The sequence below is a fragment of the Cryptotermes secundus genome, unplaced genomic scaffold (assembly GCF_002891405.2).
Source record: "Cryptotermes secundus unplaced genomic scaffold, Csec_1.0 scaffold1175, whole genome shotgun sequence".
Taxonomy (NCBI): Eukaryota; Metazoa; Arthropoda; class Insecta; order Blattodea; family Kalotermitidae; genus Cryptotermes; species Cryptotermes secundus.
Genome location: NW_019720732.1, coordinates 96,872 through 113,835, shown reverse-complemented (window position 1 = coordinate 113,835; position 16,964 = coordinate 96,872). Strand labels below are relative to the sequence as shown.

At 38.3% G+C, this 16,964-nt stretch overlaps 2 protein-coding genes across 2 annotated transcripts in view; both read left to right on the top strand.

Annotated features, from left to right (window-relative positions):
• LOC111873017 overlaps nt 1–12,117 on the top strand; it is a 25,760-nt gene extending 13,643 nt beyond the window's left edge. Inside the window, exons 5-8 of the mRNA XM_023867374.2 lie at nt 370–684; nt 5,591–5,698; nt 8,053–8,201; nt 10,100–12,117. Coding sequence (XP_023723142.1) covers nt 370–684; nt 5,591–5,698; nt 8,053–8,201; nt 10,100–10,813 — 1,286 coding nt within the window. The 3' untranslated portion in view covers nt 10,814–12,117. The remainder of the gene's footprint in view (nt 1–369; nt 685–5,590; nt 5,699–8,052; nt 8,202–10,099) is intronic.
• A 1,933-nt stretch (nt 12,118–14,050) lies between these two features.
• Nucleotides 14,051–16,964, top strand: part of LOC111873006 (cyclin-dependent kinase 9) — an 11,457-nt gene continuing 8,543 nt past the window's right edge. The window contains exon 1 of the mRNA XM_023867361.2: nt 14,051–14,311. Within this exon, the coding sequence (XP_023723129.1) occupies nt 14,163–14,311 (149 nt within the window). The 5' untranslated portion in view covers nt 14,051–14,162. The remainder of the gene's footprint in view (nt 14,312–16,964) is intronic.

Sequence of the window (16,964 nt, the reverse complement as noted above, 5' to 3'; positions counted from 1 at the left end):
GTCATTCCACCAATTGCTCCACAATCACCCTTACCAATCATCTGGGGCTTTTATAATAGACCAGAAGTGGCCACAGTACAAGGGACATAGTCCCACCCCACTAGCAATAAAAAATACATGGGCTACAGTAAAATCCACAAGTGTGTTACTCTTATGGTCTGCTTTTAGGTGCATTTTAAATAAACATTTCAAAATAGCCTGTTAATTGTTGTTTCATCTTGTATGCAGTTTCATTTGTTTTTGAGATAAGATTTTATTCCAAAGAGTATTGTATCTTATGTTTGAACAGTGTAGGTTGTAGTGCATTTCATATGCAGATTTTTTCTGTTTACAATGTTTATATATATCTTTGTTTCTTTTGAATTGTAGATTTATCTTATAAAAACAATTTAACACATTGGTCTCCATTTCTGTATGTTGATGTTTCGGAGTCACCTAGTCTCACTGTAAGATGGCAACAAGCACCTCTGAATTTTGGTGTTCGAAAATATGAACTGATGGTGTACGACAGGAATGAATTAAAAGAAACTAAAGTATTTAGCAGCACAGATGAAGAAGAATTGAGCTACAAGTACAATGAATATTTCCCTACATATGGGGAATACAAATTTGAGGTGCGCATACTTCATGATTCCTGCAGAAATGGTGTTTGCCCTGTATCAGAATCTCCAGAAATAGTTGTAGGTGAGTACATTGGCTGAAATATGATATTTAATGCTTCACATTAAAGAACTGAATACAGCTCAAATAAATCTTTGTCTTAAGTGCAAACTAAAGAGGCAGTATGTCTTTCTCATGCTGTTAATGATATTGTTACGTATAGGAGGGTACGCATGGTGGAAATAACGGGTTCTGAATTTGATGATTGGATTTATTAATACCTTTGGTTACAGGTTCTCTTACACTCAGTTATAACACTATTGCTATTGTACACACTTTAAGTTGACTGTTGCGCATGCACGACGATTCTCCGTTTTCACTAGTCGTCTCCTGGCAACGGATCTTAACACAGGAACTAGCACTTCAAATCACTCTGAAATCTTCTTGTTACTTCATCTTCAGTCATTCTATACTTCTTCATCCTGATCTGTACTCAGCTGATGTTCACAATTCAGTAAGGACATGCTCCATTCTCGTCCTTGTGCTCTCAACTGTACTGCATTCACTGCACTAATCTAGGCTACAGCAGGTCCTCGTTATACACCTAAGGCTCCACATGGACAACACAAAAAACAAGTCACCTGATCGCTACCCAGCCAGTCCATTGGTTCACTGACTGCTGTCTAGCAATGCGCTATAACATTTATCCACTGACACACAATTCCCATTGTTGCACATTGGAATGTGTTTGCTGAGCTCTTGCCTGGCAGTTCATTGATCAAATGCAGTATCATAAGTTTGTGCTGCAAATTTGTGCCTCTCACCTATGGCAAGCATTTGTGTACTGTAAATATTCTACTTAGTGGGATGCACTTTTGCCTGAAGAATAGAGGTTTACTTGGATTTCCATCAGAGTCTTCTTGTGTGTTGTATCACCAGCTGTACTTCCACAGGGCATCTGCCATTTAACATCTTACAAATTTCAGAGCCACCTGACACTTGAATTTTCATATATTTCAGTTGTATCGGTTTCTTTCAACATATTTTTTTTCTATCGGTGTGTATGTTAAATGTTTACTACATGTTTCAGCCTTTTGACCATCATCAGGTATTGTACATTCATTCTTAACTTGACTGTTCCTTCTCTATATTAGTCAGTGCTTACATTTGATATATTGTATTATGGTTTTTTAATTGAGGTGAAATGTCCCTATAGACTTCTTTTATTAAAATATTAAATATCAGAAAGCTGTATATGATGTTGTTTGATTGCTAAAAATATTTTAATTGTAAAATGGTTATATTTTGTTTCATTAGGTATAAATTTGTTTAGGTTAATTGTAATATGTTTGTATAGGTGAAATATGTGGGTCATTTCATAAATAATGCACAGGTTGGCAACACTGTGGATTAGTGAGCCTCACGTCAGTTACAGTTCAGGGCTTGAGAAAGAAGCGCGTTATTTTGTTTCGTTTATAATTTACTCTGTTCGTAAATAACGTGAGTTAGAAATGGAGCCTGCATGGTTCTAGGGTATTGTGACGGTTGAAGATCAAAGGACATACATTAAGATCGAAACTTTATGTGGAAAAAACCTGACAGAAATCCACAGCTGAAATCACAGTCCAACGAGTGGAGAGGTCCATCTTCGCCATGACCAAAAAAATTTCGATGATCTCAATCAAAGGTCAGACAAATGATGATCTTTGCTTATGATCACCAAGGAATCATCATGACAGACAGAGTTCCGTGTGGGAAAAGTGTCACAGCAGTTTATTATCGTGACTTCATGCAAAATCTGCACAGAAAAATGCACAAAAACCGACCTCAGTTGCTTGAGGCTGGGCCGATCATTCTCCATGACAACAGTCGCCCGCACATCAGGAATGTCATAACAGAAAAGCTGCACCAGTATGGTTGGGAGGTTTTGCCTCAGGCTCACTGAAGCCCAGACACGAGTCCACCAGCCTTCGACTTATTCCCAAAGTTGAAACAACCTATGCGAGGCCGTTGTTTTCCCTCTCTGGAAGAGCTTTCTGCTGCAGTACCCGAGCCTTCGACAGATAAACAAAGACGGTGTCCTGGATGTAATAGTAAAGCTTCCCACATGTTGGGACTCAGTCATTGAGAAGCAGGGGGACTATATTGAAGGACTGAAAAGAGATATAAAAAAAATAAACATGGACGTAAACAAAAAATTGTGTGCATTGTTTTTGAAATGACCTACGTATGTTGTAAGCATTATTTAACTGTAATATACCTATATAAAAGGTCATGTTGACAGAAACTGGCACAACTGAACTACAACACAACATGATGCTTCTCTGTAGTATTTTTCATATATTTCTTTTAGTGTTTTTAACACACAGCATCTTTCTAATTGTTTGGTTCTTAACTCTGTTTGGTTTTCTTAAATATCTTATGTCTGTGGTGGATTTACAATTGGTATATATATTTAGTTGTTAAAAGTATGTTTTCCATGAAAGGGAAAGAATTAAAAGTGAACTGTGTATGCTGTTATAGCTGAACTGCACTGACAAATCAGTGCACCTGTGCATTATATAGTTTGAAGTTTGTTTTCACGATTTAATGTCCCACTCAAGGCTTAATTAGATGGAAACCAGGCTTCACAGAATAGAAGGCAGTCAGTTATTGATTGTAGATGAGGTAAGTTTTCTTCAGGATTACTGGGTTTTCATACCATCATCAGAACCCTTTAGTCTACTTGTAAGTGTGCTTGTTTCAGTGCTTTGTTGATTGATGTTACTATGTTGCATGTCAACAGTGGTCAACAAAGGATTGTTAAAATATTGTAACGTGTTTTGTTACTGAAGACACCGTTCGGATTGTTAATTGGTTTATTTAACAACCTACAAGTCTCGGCTACAATTAATTATAACACTGTTGCGGGGTTTCACACTTTATAACCCTATTCGCAATAATCTCTTCACTCTGTCTTCACACTGTTGTGGGGTTTCACACTTTATAACTCTAATCGCAATAATCTGTCCACTCTGTCTTCAGTAGTCTAGACGTATTCACAGTACAGGAGCTATGTAAGTGTCCCTGTGTTACACACTCCCAATTACACAATTATACACACGTCCGCTTCTTCTTTCTGCGAATGCTGCTGTACTCCAACTGTGTCACTCCTGATCACACACGCTAACTCGTTCACTGCTGACTAACTCTTAACTCTCCGCTGGCTAGATTCCAACTCAACTTCGTAGGCTGCTACCTTAAGAACTCACTTCGGTGACTGATACGCTTAACTCTCTTCATAGGCAGTGTAGGTCTCTTATAAACCTTCAGCTGGACAACGGGAAAACGCCTTGTATCCTTGTTGCCTAGTCGCCGTGTCACCTCGGGGGAGGGGAGGGGGAGTGTTGACTGGCCCATTATCGTATTAGCCACAGTGCTCGATGTTGTTATGTCACTGTTGGCGGGGGGGGGGGTGTCCTGCATAGCACAACACGTCACACTGCTCCCTCCTTTATGTCACTGCTGGCAGGGGGAGGGGTGTCCTGCATAGCACAACACGTCACACTGCTCCCTCCTTAAGGCTGTTCGTCCTGAATAGCCTAACGGTGCACCCCAGTTCCTTTTCTTCCAAGGATGTGCTTGGTGGGTCTCCTGTTGTTTCGGCTACTACTCGCAGTGACTAATATTTGGCTGTTACATCCGCTATCCTCTTAAGACAAAGCTCGTCTCTAGTGGTTCCCTTTTAACTTGCCAGAAGATCCAGTTGTTTCCCATTCACTCCTTCACTTTCATTCTTTCTTCTTTCACTCTTGCTAGGGAGACCAGTGTTTCTACGTTACCGGCTCCTCCTGTGTACTATTCCATTTTTTTCGTTTCGGAGGGGGTCAACCCCTCCACAAGGCCCAATTCTTGAACATTACTTTCTTCAGAAACTTCCTTTGTCGACGTAATGGTGTGGCCTGCACTTGCTGACATTATATTTCCTCCTGGTCTTCAGCCGCTTGCTGGTATGAGACCATGGCGCCAAGTCCTTTCTCTGGCATCCGAAGGTTCCCTGGGGAGTTTCCTTCTTGAAGGCATTTCTCCAACATTGAGCCACTCTCTTCACTCTGTCTTCACACTGTTGCGGGGTTTCACACTTTATAACCCTAATTGCAATAATCTGTCCACTCTATCTTCAGTAGTCTACATGTATTCACAGTACGGGAGCTATGTAAGTGTCCCTGTGTTACACACTCCCAATTACACAATTACATATACGTCTGGTTCTTCTTTCTGCGACTGCTGCTATACTCCAACTGTGTCACTCCTGATCACGCATGCTAACTCGTAGACTGCTGCCTTGAGAACTCACTTCGGCGACTGATACACTTAACTCACTCCGTAGGCAGCGTAGGCCTCTTGTGAAACCTCAGCCGGACAACGGGAAAACGCCTCGTATCCTTGTTGCCTAGTCACCATGTCATCTCGGGGAGGGGAGGGGGAGTGTTGACTGGCCCGTTATTGTAGTAGCCACAGCGCTCGATGTTACGTCACTGCTGGCGGGGAGAGGGGTGTCCTGCATAGCGCAACACGTCACAATATAATTCCTAATGTTAGCCTGGAAGTTATGGAAAATATTTACAAAAAATGGTGCATGTTATATTATGCTTACTCACTTGTCTGCTTTGTGTTAAAAAATTCTGGATGCTGTATATTTGGGAAGTGTGTGATCTCAGAATACTGCATTGGCACCTTACAAGTGTTTGACCTAGCACTGGTCCCTGTAATACATAGATTAGTATTACTGGTAGTACTTAAAAGTGAAAAATTATTCAGGCATTAATTTTTATAAGCTCAGTAAACTTAAATAGTTTTATGGAAACTAGAGTGAATTAGAAAATGGTGCATTTGTTTTCATTTGACATAGAATGCTATACTATTTCTTCAAACAGGCATCATTATCATGTAATTTTTATAAATTTTGTCATGAGAAATGGAAAGTTGAAGAAAACAAATTTGCTTACAGGTGATTCTGCTAAGAAGGCATTGCTAGTAGGAGTCATTGGCTGTGTAGTTGTTATGTGTCTGTTGATGATCATCCTATATTCATGGAACAGATTCAAACAACCAAAAAGTAAGTTATGGAAAGCTGGGAAGTTATGTTTTATTGTGCTATAATAGGTCTTAGTAAGGAACATCTTTCATACTATGTGGATATTATCAAGTAAATAGTATACAGAATGGCCTTATACATGCACAGCATTTCTTTCATTTTATCTCTGAGCTTTCATATTCTTCTGTATTTTCGAGATGCCAGGTTGCTCATATGAATGTATAACTCCATGAAGCAAGAAAGAAAGATGAAAGGGTCATAATACCAACAAAAATTAACAGACCGTACATAGTTTTGAACTAACTTTGGTTTCTCAAGTAAAAAGATATGGAATTTGAGATATGTTTCTTGTGTGTTATCCCATTTCAACTTTTGAGTCAGCTGACTAAATTTCATGAAGTTTGGTGAGAAGTGGAAGTCACCTCAGCCAAATACATGGTCTGTCCAATAAGAAGCCGAACTCTCTTTTTAAAACATTTATTGATAAGCTTACAACTTAATAAGATTTGTCTCCTTCAAAGTACTCCCCTCCACTGTCTACGCATTGCTTCCAACGTTTTTTCCAATTCTGGAATGCGTCCTGGAATGCGTTTTGTGGGATAGTGTGTAGGTCCCATAGCGAATTTTCTTCTAGCTCTTCTATCGTCTGAAATCGGTGACCTTTCAGATTGTATTTCAACTTTGGGAACAAAAAGAAAAAGTCTGCAGGGGCCAAATCTGGAGAGTAAGGCGGTTGGGGGATGACAGTTGTCTTGTGCATCACTAAAATTTCACGGATGAGGAGTGACGTGTGAGCAGGTGCGTTGTTGTGGTGCAGCATCCAGCTCTTGTTTCACCACCTCTCAGGCAACAACAGATCAACAACACCTTCACATTTGATTGACTTTGACGCGCTCGTTTTGGTTGTGGTTGAGCTTTTGTTTCGATATTGTACCCATACACCCACGTTTCATCACCTGTTATGACATTTTTCAGAAAGTTTTCGCCAGCATTTGAATGATAAACAACACCTGACTGACCATGACATGGTTCGGTTTTTGTTCGTCTATCAAGAGACATGGCACAAATTTTGCAGCAACACGATGCATCTCCAGTTTTTCGTCAAAATTGTGTGGCACAAACTTTTACTGGTGTAGACTTATTCAGAAACTTCACAGACAGTTAGGTGGCGATTTTCGCGAATCACAGCATGCACTTTCTGAACATGATCATCGTCCGTTGATGTGGAAGGCTGCCCAGGTTTGGGATCGTCTTCGGTGGACGTTCTGCCCGATTTGAAACGTTGGTACCATTCATGACATTGTGTACGCCTTAAATAATCCTCTCCATAAGCTTGCTTCAACATCTGAAAAGTCTCTGTAAAAGTTTTTGCCAATTTGAAACCGAATTCACGCAAACACATTGCTCAAGGTCCTTCATGTTTCAACTTGCAAAAATTGCAAAAGTCAGGTTCACTCTACCACATGTACTTGATGACTAATTGATATGGCGTGATTGGGTAGGTGTCAGGTTAAAGCTTAAGGTCACCGCTACACAGCGACACACTCATGAGTCACCTGTGTCGGTTTGTTGGCACCCTATTTGTCAAGTTTGGTTTCTTTTTGGACAGACCATGTATTTTTAACAACAACAACATGGTGGATGTACAAACTTGTGAGGTGGTGATGACACTAGTATGACTTAATATAGGGTCTGGAAATTAAGTATGGAAATAAAAAAAGCAACTTGATTAAGGTTTTTTTTCTCCTTTCATTTATTATTGTGGGGGGAAAGGGGGGCGTGGAAAGTAGGCCAGCTTGTAGGCCCTGTGAAAATTTTGCATTTAGCTCTTTCTGTGACAGCGATACCTGGCGCTAGGAATTTGGAGTTTGGTATAAAGGTAGATTAGAAACATACCTACAAATTATGTATGAAATTTTATTTATGAGTCTGAAATTATAAATATGTTGGAGTAATAAAACTTTGAGATTGTAACGGACAACTTTAATATTATCAGAATTTATACTTGAGTTATGCCTGTAATCAGGAGGATTATGATGATGGCATTTTAAAATGTAACATATTTACAATTGTGAGCAACAAAATACAAAACTGACACAAGTAGGATTTTATCCTGTGACCATCTGCCCACAAGCTCAGCATCTCACCCCATCAGCAAAATTGCATTTTGTTGTTGGATTATGAAGTTACGTTTTGTAAATATAATATTAGCAACATAAGATTTGTAGGCCTAGAAGTCTGTGCAGCAAGAAAATAGGCTGTATGAGCTCTGTCCAGAAATCCTTGTTTTAATTCCTCTTAGAATTACTGGGTCTTTGGACATTGTCCATTGTCAGTACCCTTTAGAATCTGCATTAACTCTCTTTGTTTTTCAGATATTAAACAACCGAAGTTATTGATTATCTATACTGCATCCAATGTGTCTCATATAAAAGTTGTGGAAGAATTAGCAAAGTACTTAAGGAAGCACTGCTTTGTTGATGCACTATTGGACCAACTGGATATACCAAAAACCAAGAAAAAGGTCTGGAAGCTTAAGCAAAAGTGGTTATATAGTTATCTTCGAACAGTTTGGGATGACTATACATGAAAACATACAGCAGACTAAGTAATGTTCCCTGGGGGCCAAGAAATAAATGTGTAGAATGGAAAACTATTTTTGTTACTTTTATCAGTGAGATATCAGTGTAAAGGTAAAGGTAACTTTTATCAGTGAGATATCAGTGTAAAGGTGAAGGTAACGGTAATGCTTACCTTATGCATTAAACTCTGCACCATGAAGACGTGATTACACAGTTTAATATAGTGAATATTTGAATTAGAACTGCTGTTTATGTTGAATTGCAGTAATATTACAGTGATCTCTTCTTAGATTATTTAATAATGCTGTTTCAGTTGCATTGGTTATTACAGGTATTAAGATTAGCATGAATTCTTTAGTTTGTGCCCATATAGAGAGGGGGAGGGGAGCAGCAGGGCCATTTGGCCCAGGTCCCTGGCCAAGGGGCCCCATATATTATTTCATTTAAAAATTAAATCAGTCCCAAATTATATGCCAAATAAATGTAAATAATCTGTAATAAACTGAAAATTGTTTCTGTTGTATATTTTAACATTTAAGTGACAGAAAATCTGTTTTTTTTAAGTGTTTATTAAATATATTCTTCCATTTGTATGAATTTCTGAGTGGGGTGTGGGCCTGACATTTGTGACTGGCCTTGGCTACTCTCACCGCTATCAGGCCCTGGTCACCTTACATGCAATATCTTATAATTGCAAAGTAATTACAATATATGTGGACAGATATTTGAGTGGGCTGATGAGTTGAAGAATATGTAGAATGTTGTTTTGGTCTTACATAATTTTGATCAGTGGTGAGCATGAAAGCAAGCAATTTTAGGGTACTTATGTATAAAATTTTGGCATGTTTTCTGCAATAGACAAGCATATGCTATTTGATTTATATAACATAAAAAAACTGCTTTAATATACAATTATAAAAGACAAGTCCGTCCAGTGTGACTATTTCAGTTTTCTCACTTTATAATTCACTAGCCTTACATGTTTCGATCCATTTGGATCATCTTCAGAGGCACCAAACACTTTTTAGAAACCACTATCACAACAGTTGCCATATCAATTACACATGTATTGCCAAGTACACAATATTCTGTCTATCAGTCACAGCAGCCTTTCTAGTTATAGAAATATTTAAAGTTGTTTTTAAAAACTTTGTTCAAAATTAAAATTCATAAACCTTACGGTTCGTGTCAACAACCCCTGTTGTCTCTCTTCTAGGTGGCCGATGATGTGCACAGCGGGCCAAGAAATCATAACGGACTATATTAAGAATCTCCTTACACAAGTTACATAGGCGGCACATCATCGGCCACCTAGAAGAGAGACAACAGGGGTTATTGACACGAACCGTAAGGTTTATGAATTTTAATTTTGAACAAAGTTTTTAAAAACAACTTTAAATATTTCTATAACCAGAAAGGCTGCTGTGACTGATAGATGGAAAATTGTGTACTAGGCAATACATGTGTAATTGATATGACAACTGTTGTGATAGTGTTTTCTAAAAAGTGTTTGGTGCCTCTGAAGATGATCCAAATGGATCGAAACATGTAAGGCTAGTGAATTATAAAGTGAGCAAACTGAAATAGTCACAGTGGACGGACTTGCCTTTTATAATTGTAACTGTTAGTGTGATGGACCAAAAATGAAACAAATCACATGCTTTAATATACTTATATTTAGATTATGAACAGAGATTTGTATTCTCAGACCTGTAAGAAAATATTGGTAATTATGGAAAAATGAATTGTTTCACTATAGATAGATAAGATTGAAAATGATATGCTATAAAATGGTACGTTTTGGAAATGAAATTGTCTATCTTATGTTTTCTGTTTTTAGGATCCATATGAATGGTACAATGATGCTTTTGTTCATCTTGATTTTGTAATGGTGGTGTCTTCACCCCCTAAGTGCTGCAACCAGGAAGGACTCTACAGAGGGGCAGATGTCATTGCCCTGCGGTTTTTGAAGAACAAGTTTTCTGACCATAAATCTAGATGCCTGTTTTTTTCTGTCTTGCTGCCTTATTGTACTGAACAAGACATTCCAAATGATGCAAAACATTTTGTGAAGTTCAAATTAACGAAAGATTTTGATAAGATGTTATGGTTCATTCATAATGGTGGTAAGTTCCCTGCCTTTCTGGATTCAGCATGTGCTTTACTTGGGCCTAACCTACCTGGAGGTGAGTGTGATTTAAAAGTCAGTGGTGTAACTTTGCTGAGATGTATGAAAGAGGCAGAAGGTGATTCTTTTAAATTTTGTAACCACAAGTATATGAAAGAGGAGGGAATTTCTAAGAGTAAAAAGACTGTGCTGCAGGCACTGTTTCAGCCTTCACAAGATGTGACAGAAAGTAGACCTAAATATGTGAACCATTCAAGTGATGTTTCTGAAATGAATCCTGATGCAGTGATGAATTATGAAGACTTCATGGAAATATCCTTGAATGATTTAGATCTGACAGGTGCACAAGCATTATGTTCAGAACCATTAAATAAGCGAAGGGTTGATACTCAAACAGTGTATGATCTTGATACTATGCCACTTTAGGAGGACTGAATTTGCCTGTATAGTTGATCCATTTTTATAACAAACAAGGGTCATTTTGTGGGATTTGAACCCACGATCCCGCTTTCCGAGTGAGTGAAGACAGTGCATGCCTTAGTCACTTGAACGGTCGTAAGCATGACCGCCGCCAAGTTTAAGCCTCTTATATTTTCTGTGTCTGACTTCACTTTGTCTTATGTTGCAAACGATGTCATTCTCATGACTTTGTATGACTTCTGCTTGTTGTCTGCACAATTTTGTTATCTAAACATATACATACGGAAGGATGAAAGCCTTATGCAAATCACTCACCGGTGTTCACCTTGCAAAATTTCCAATGTTGCGGAGAATCTTGTTTTGTAGGCGCTGCAATTTTAAGAGTCAGGTGTCTGCCGCTAATTCCCAGGCGGGACAAGCATAAGTCATTACTGATCGCATTATTCATTCTGATAAGGTTACGGGATTCTGTTTGGATGAAAGACCAGAAATCTGACCTGGCAAGTGGATTCTCCACCATGACAGTGCCCCTGAGTATGATGAGTGAAGAGTTCGCAAGTTCCTGGATAAGAAAATCCATCACAAAAACGGAGATCCACCTTATTCATCTGACATAGCCCCTTGCGATTTTTGGCTCTTTCCAAAATTAAAAAATATCCTGAAGGAACAAAAATTTGCTGACACTCCTGACATCCAAAGAAACGTGACAACGTTACTGCAAGCTATTCCGGAAAACGAATTTCAAGACTGTTTCTGGTAGAGGAACCATCGTCTCATGAAGTGCATAGTTTCACAAGGAGAGCATTTTGAAGGCGACAGCAACCGCCAGTGCACAGGTGAGCAAATTTTCCTTTCAGAGGACCATTCCGGGAATTAAATTGTCGCACCTTGTATTTCATGGAGTCGGGTTTATTTATATGCAGAGGTAACTTTACCTTTCACCTTATGAAATGTCTCTTCATACTTGTAGCTGGATATAGATGGTCCAAAAACTCAGATGCCGACAGTTCCCTTTCTGAAGGAGTGGGGCCGGTGTCTAGAAATTACATTGTAAGATTCTGAGTGTCTTTCAGCGTGGAATTTTGCAGGCCTAATTAAATATAAGTTAGAAGGTTTTCAAGAGATAAATTTTCAGTTTGTGTACTACGTCGCGGCACCGTGTAGTACTGTAAGTGACATGTAATTAAAACTGCATATGTAAAAATCAGGAAACAGTTTGTATAAGTAAAATTTTAAGTGTACTCCTAAGCATAAAACTTTGTATATATGTAAGGTATTAATAATTTGCAATAAAGATTTGTGGCTAAAAATTTAAGATACATCTTCAATCACGTGTTCAAGTTTCGGTGGAAATATTCATTATAAAAAATTTAAAGCAAATATGAGAATCTCAGAACCCATTCTCACTGCCCCAGCTTTTAATTTGCTGATATAATTCCCAAGAATTTATATATAGAGTGAAATGGAAAACAAATTTAATTTGTGTAAAAGCAAAATTATGAGAATTGGATTACGTTCTTCCGTGTGATTTCCAAACTATAATACGTTAAACAATATTCTTGACTTCTCTCTCGTATTAGTGTAAAAACTGGATTATTATGGATCTGAAGCAAATGAGGGTTTTTGTTGTATGATATTTTTTGACGAGTTTCAAAAGAAAATCAATTTGAGTGAAAAATATAGTTAGCAGTGAACAAACGCTGACCTACAGAAGTTTCTCGTGTCAGCTTTCTTAGAGATTCTTTATCATTTCCGCAGATGAAATGTGCTAGAAGAAGAACAGTCTCTCCCTTACGTGTCCACTTCATGCGAAAATGTAAAGGGCACGTAGAAAGAACTATTCAGAAGTCGAGGCTCTCACAGCAGTGACTATGAAGAGTTTGTTCTTTTGGGATGTAATGCCATGTAGATCATTGAAACTCAACCGACGTTTCGAAGGAATATGTCGCCTTCATCTTCAGAGTTGAAGATTAAGCCAAGCACTGTTTGCTGCCTGCTTCATTTTGTTCTTTTTTTTTTTCCTTGGTTTACTCTATTCAGTTGCCTCTGATTAATATAAGTAAATTCGTATGAAACAGATCCATTCCTATGCCTAAGCATGATGCCATGACAACATGTGGGGCGGAGGGAAGAACGTATAAGTTCTGCACTAAATGGGCCTGAATGAGCAGCTTCACTCTATACCCGTTGTAACCCAGAGGGTAGCACCTCAGTGCCCAATGGACAGGAGGTTCAGTGGGTGCCAGTCCCCTATGCATGGGTTACCAAACTCGTAGCAGCCGGTTCAGAAGCTGTTTCTGCCAGGAACCGAACCCCAATTCTCCAGCAAGTAGCCAGTCTCTTTGCTGGCTCAATTACCACATTTCCCAACTAATGCAATTTTTGTGTTCTTGTGTGAGTAGGTAATTTGCTTAAGATGATTAATTATTTGATTATGTGAGAGCCTCGACGCCTGACAACCCTATGGGTGTTCATGGCCTGTTACAGGGACAGCTTTACCCTTTTAGTACAGCGATGCAGCTGAATATTTTCCTGAAATTCTATGTAATGCCGCCCGTAGCTCAGCTACTTAAAAACTTCCCACCAATTTATGGAACCCGAAGGTTCATTACCGTGTTCAAAAGAACTCTCCACTGATCCCTATCCTGAGCCAGGTCAGTCCAAACCATACCATCCCATCCTATCTCTCTACGATCCATTTTAATATTGTCCACTCACGTAAGTCTTGGTCTTCCAAGTGGTCTCTTTCTTTCTGACTTTCCCACCAATATCCTATATGCATTCTCCTTCTCACCCTTTCATGCTACATGTCCTGCCCATCTCATCCTCCCTGACTTGATCACCCTAATAATACGTGGAGAAGAGTACAAGTTATGAAGCTCCTCATTATGCAGTTTTCTCCAATCTCCTCCTACTTCATCTCTCTTCGGTGTTGGATGATATAAATGAAATGTTCATGCTTTACAGGCATCGGTGAGAAACTTTCTCCTGACGGATATGAGTGAAGTGATATTAAACTCATTTAAAACAACGGCGTAATAACCTTTGCAAAACAAGAGATCAGGGTTGCAAAATTATTTATTGCTATTCATGTGAAATATTATTACGTTGACGGGGGGAGGGGGTACGCTTAGACTGGTGCTATGATAGCATACCTTCTTACCGACTATGCTCTCGGCACTGGCGGCGGCCATTTTGTATCAATAGACATAGAGGCGCATAGAGGACTTCGAGACATTCGAGACTTGTAGTACGAAGGAAGGTGTTGACCGCTAATAAGTATGTTCTTGTAAATTGAACTTTTCAATAATTAACAGGTTGATGTGGTTGATAGACGAGTGTGAACGAAATCAAGATGTCAAGTAACAGGGGGATTGATAGCAATCCATCAACAATCATGAATACCAAGGAGAAGGAGAAATACATCGAAGAATTTGATTTTCCTTTTTGTGATGAAGCTGCCAAATATGAAAAAGTGGCTAAAATTGGACAAGGCACTTTTGGGTAATGAAAAGAAAAATAATAAATAGCTAACTTTTACCACTGAAAGTTATTGAGGAAATATTAGAAGTACGATTTAATTTTTCTTTGTATTAGTTTAATGTTCAAGGACTGGAAGGCTTCTCATACACTAAGGTCGAAGCGTAAGAGTAAAAGAGATCCCAGAGTGCATAATTCATATTGAATTTATAAATGTTTAGTGATGCATCAAATTAATACATAGACATGTTGGTACTGTATAATTTTTAGTTTTTACCCATGTTTTGCAAAATAGGAACACGTTTTTAATGAAGTAGAAAATTATGCTTCATCTGCAAACTTACAGCATTTCTTTTAACATTTGATACACTGCATACAAAGAATCTAACATTGCTTTAATTACTACTAAAATGGCCAACTTTGTAGGTTATAGAACCACTGTAAAATAGTACTTGGCATATGTATATAGTAGTTGGTTAAACCGTCACCACAACAAATGTATACTCACCTTTAATGTTTACAATTAAATCTTTGTTTCTGCTACGTGTCTCGGTCACATAGGACCATTATCAGGCAGTTAATATAGGATACATCTAGTCATTGAATTACTAGTATGGATCCATACCAGTGCAACGTGTCATATGATAAAAAAAAATTTGCCCGAACTTGGTAATAAGTATTATAATTAAGTATATGAAATAAAAAAAATATATATTTAACATATATTTCGGATATGTTAAAAGTGTAGGTTTTACCTGAAGATGGAGACAGGATACAGTCTCCAGAACATTGTGTTTTAAATAAAAACAGGACAGTGATATTGTTCAGGAATATAATGTTTGTATTGCTGTATCATTTTACAAACTTCTAAATCTTATTTGCCCCCTATTCCAGCTTTCAGGCATCAAGTCATATGTCACATGCCACATGTGTTTATGTGGTATTCTGATTACTGTCTTCTCTGGCTCCCATAATTCAACTTTCAGGCATTAGGAGGGACACAGACAGTAGGGTAATCACATAAGACTCCTCTTTTTTCTTTTTCAAAATAAAAAAAGTAGGCTTATTTGGTAACCTTGTTGTCTGTGTGTGTATGCATGTATTCTCCCATCATTGCTAGACAACAGCTCAATAAACACAGTGCTGCGGCAGTGAATAGAAAAACAATAAAAGAATTTTTGGATGTGTCATTTTCTGTGTTGTCTGTGTCGCATCAAAGGAAAGACTGTGTGTCTGTACATGTATACCTCCCAACCACTGATAGGCAGTGGCCTGATAAACACGTTACCATGGCAGCGAATACACACGCAGCAATAAAGGAATTGTTGGACACGTCCTGTTTTGTGTCGTGTGTGTTTTACCCAAGGAAAGTAGGTGACCAGTTCTTCCCAGAACTTTTTGTTTCTTTCTTTATCACATTTTCATTTAGAGATTTTTCATGTATACATAATCCTTCATGAATTTGATTTGTTTCATTCTGGTCCGTCACACTAACAATTACAAAGGCAAAAATAATACCGTCTAATGTGACTATTTAAGTTTTATCACTTGAGGACTTATCACCCTTACATGTTTTGATCCCTACCGATCATCCTCAGAGGGCATCAGTACTTTCGGAAACTACTATTACAATAGATGTTATTTGTATAGATACACATATGATGTCTGAAATGCACAATATGTGCAATGTTCAACCTTTCACATTCACAGCAGCCATCTTGGTGTTAAAACTTATTAAAAGTTTATTTAAAAACTTTCTAGATCAAGCTTAAAATTTATAAACCATACAGGTTTGTGTCAATTCTCCTATTATTATTTGTGGAGGTGGCTGGTCCTGTGCCGCCTGTTTATCTTGCGAAAGGAGATTCTTAATATTTCTGTGTTTATTTGTGGCCTGCTGTGTTGTTTACACTGCCCTCTGATGCCCTCTGAGGATGATGTGTAGGGATCGAAACATGTAAAGGTGATAAGTCCTCAAGTGATAAAACTTAAATAGTCACATTAGACGGTTTCCCTTGTTGTAGTAGTTCTTGCTGGAAGTCCTTGGCTGACCTCTTTATCTTTAATGTCATAACCGTTGATGCTATTAACACTGCAAAAGCCCAAAATGAGGAAAAAAATTTAATCAATAATTTATTGTTCCACTTATTTGTGTCTGTATGTAGTAGAACTAATGTAGTTCTTTCTAATCCTCTCCATGTATGTGGTACAATCCAAAAGTTCCCAAAATATATTAATAAAAAGTATTACATCTTACCTAGATCTTATTCTGTACCATCACCTTCAAAGTAGTCCCCTTGGGAGCACATACACCGATCCCAGTGTTTCTGCCACTTTTCAAATGCATCCTGGAAGTCTTTCTTTGTTAGGGTGTTTAGTACTGTCTGGGTTTCCGCTTGAATTTCCTCAAGTGTATCAAATCTTCGCCCCTTCAACTTGATTTTCGTCTTGGGGAAGAGAAAGAAGTCGCATGGAGCTAAGTCTGGCGAGTACGGTGGGTGGGGAACAACTTCCATCTTGTTTTTAGCCAAAAATTTCTGCACAATGTAAGCTGTATGCGGTCATGCGTTGTCATGGTGGAGTACCCAGTCGTTTGTGCGCCACTTCTCTGGACGTTTTCTCCTCATGTTCTCCCTCAAACACCTTAGAACATCGCGATAGAACTCTCTATTGACTG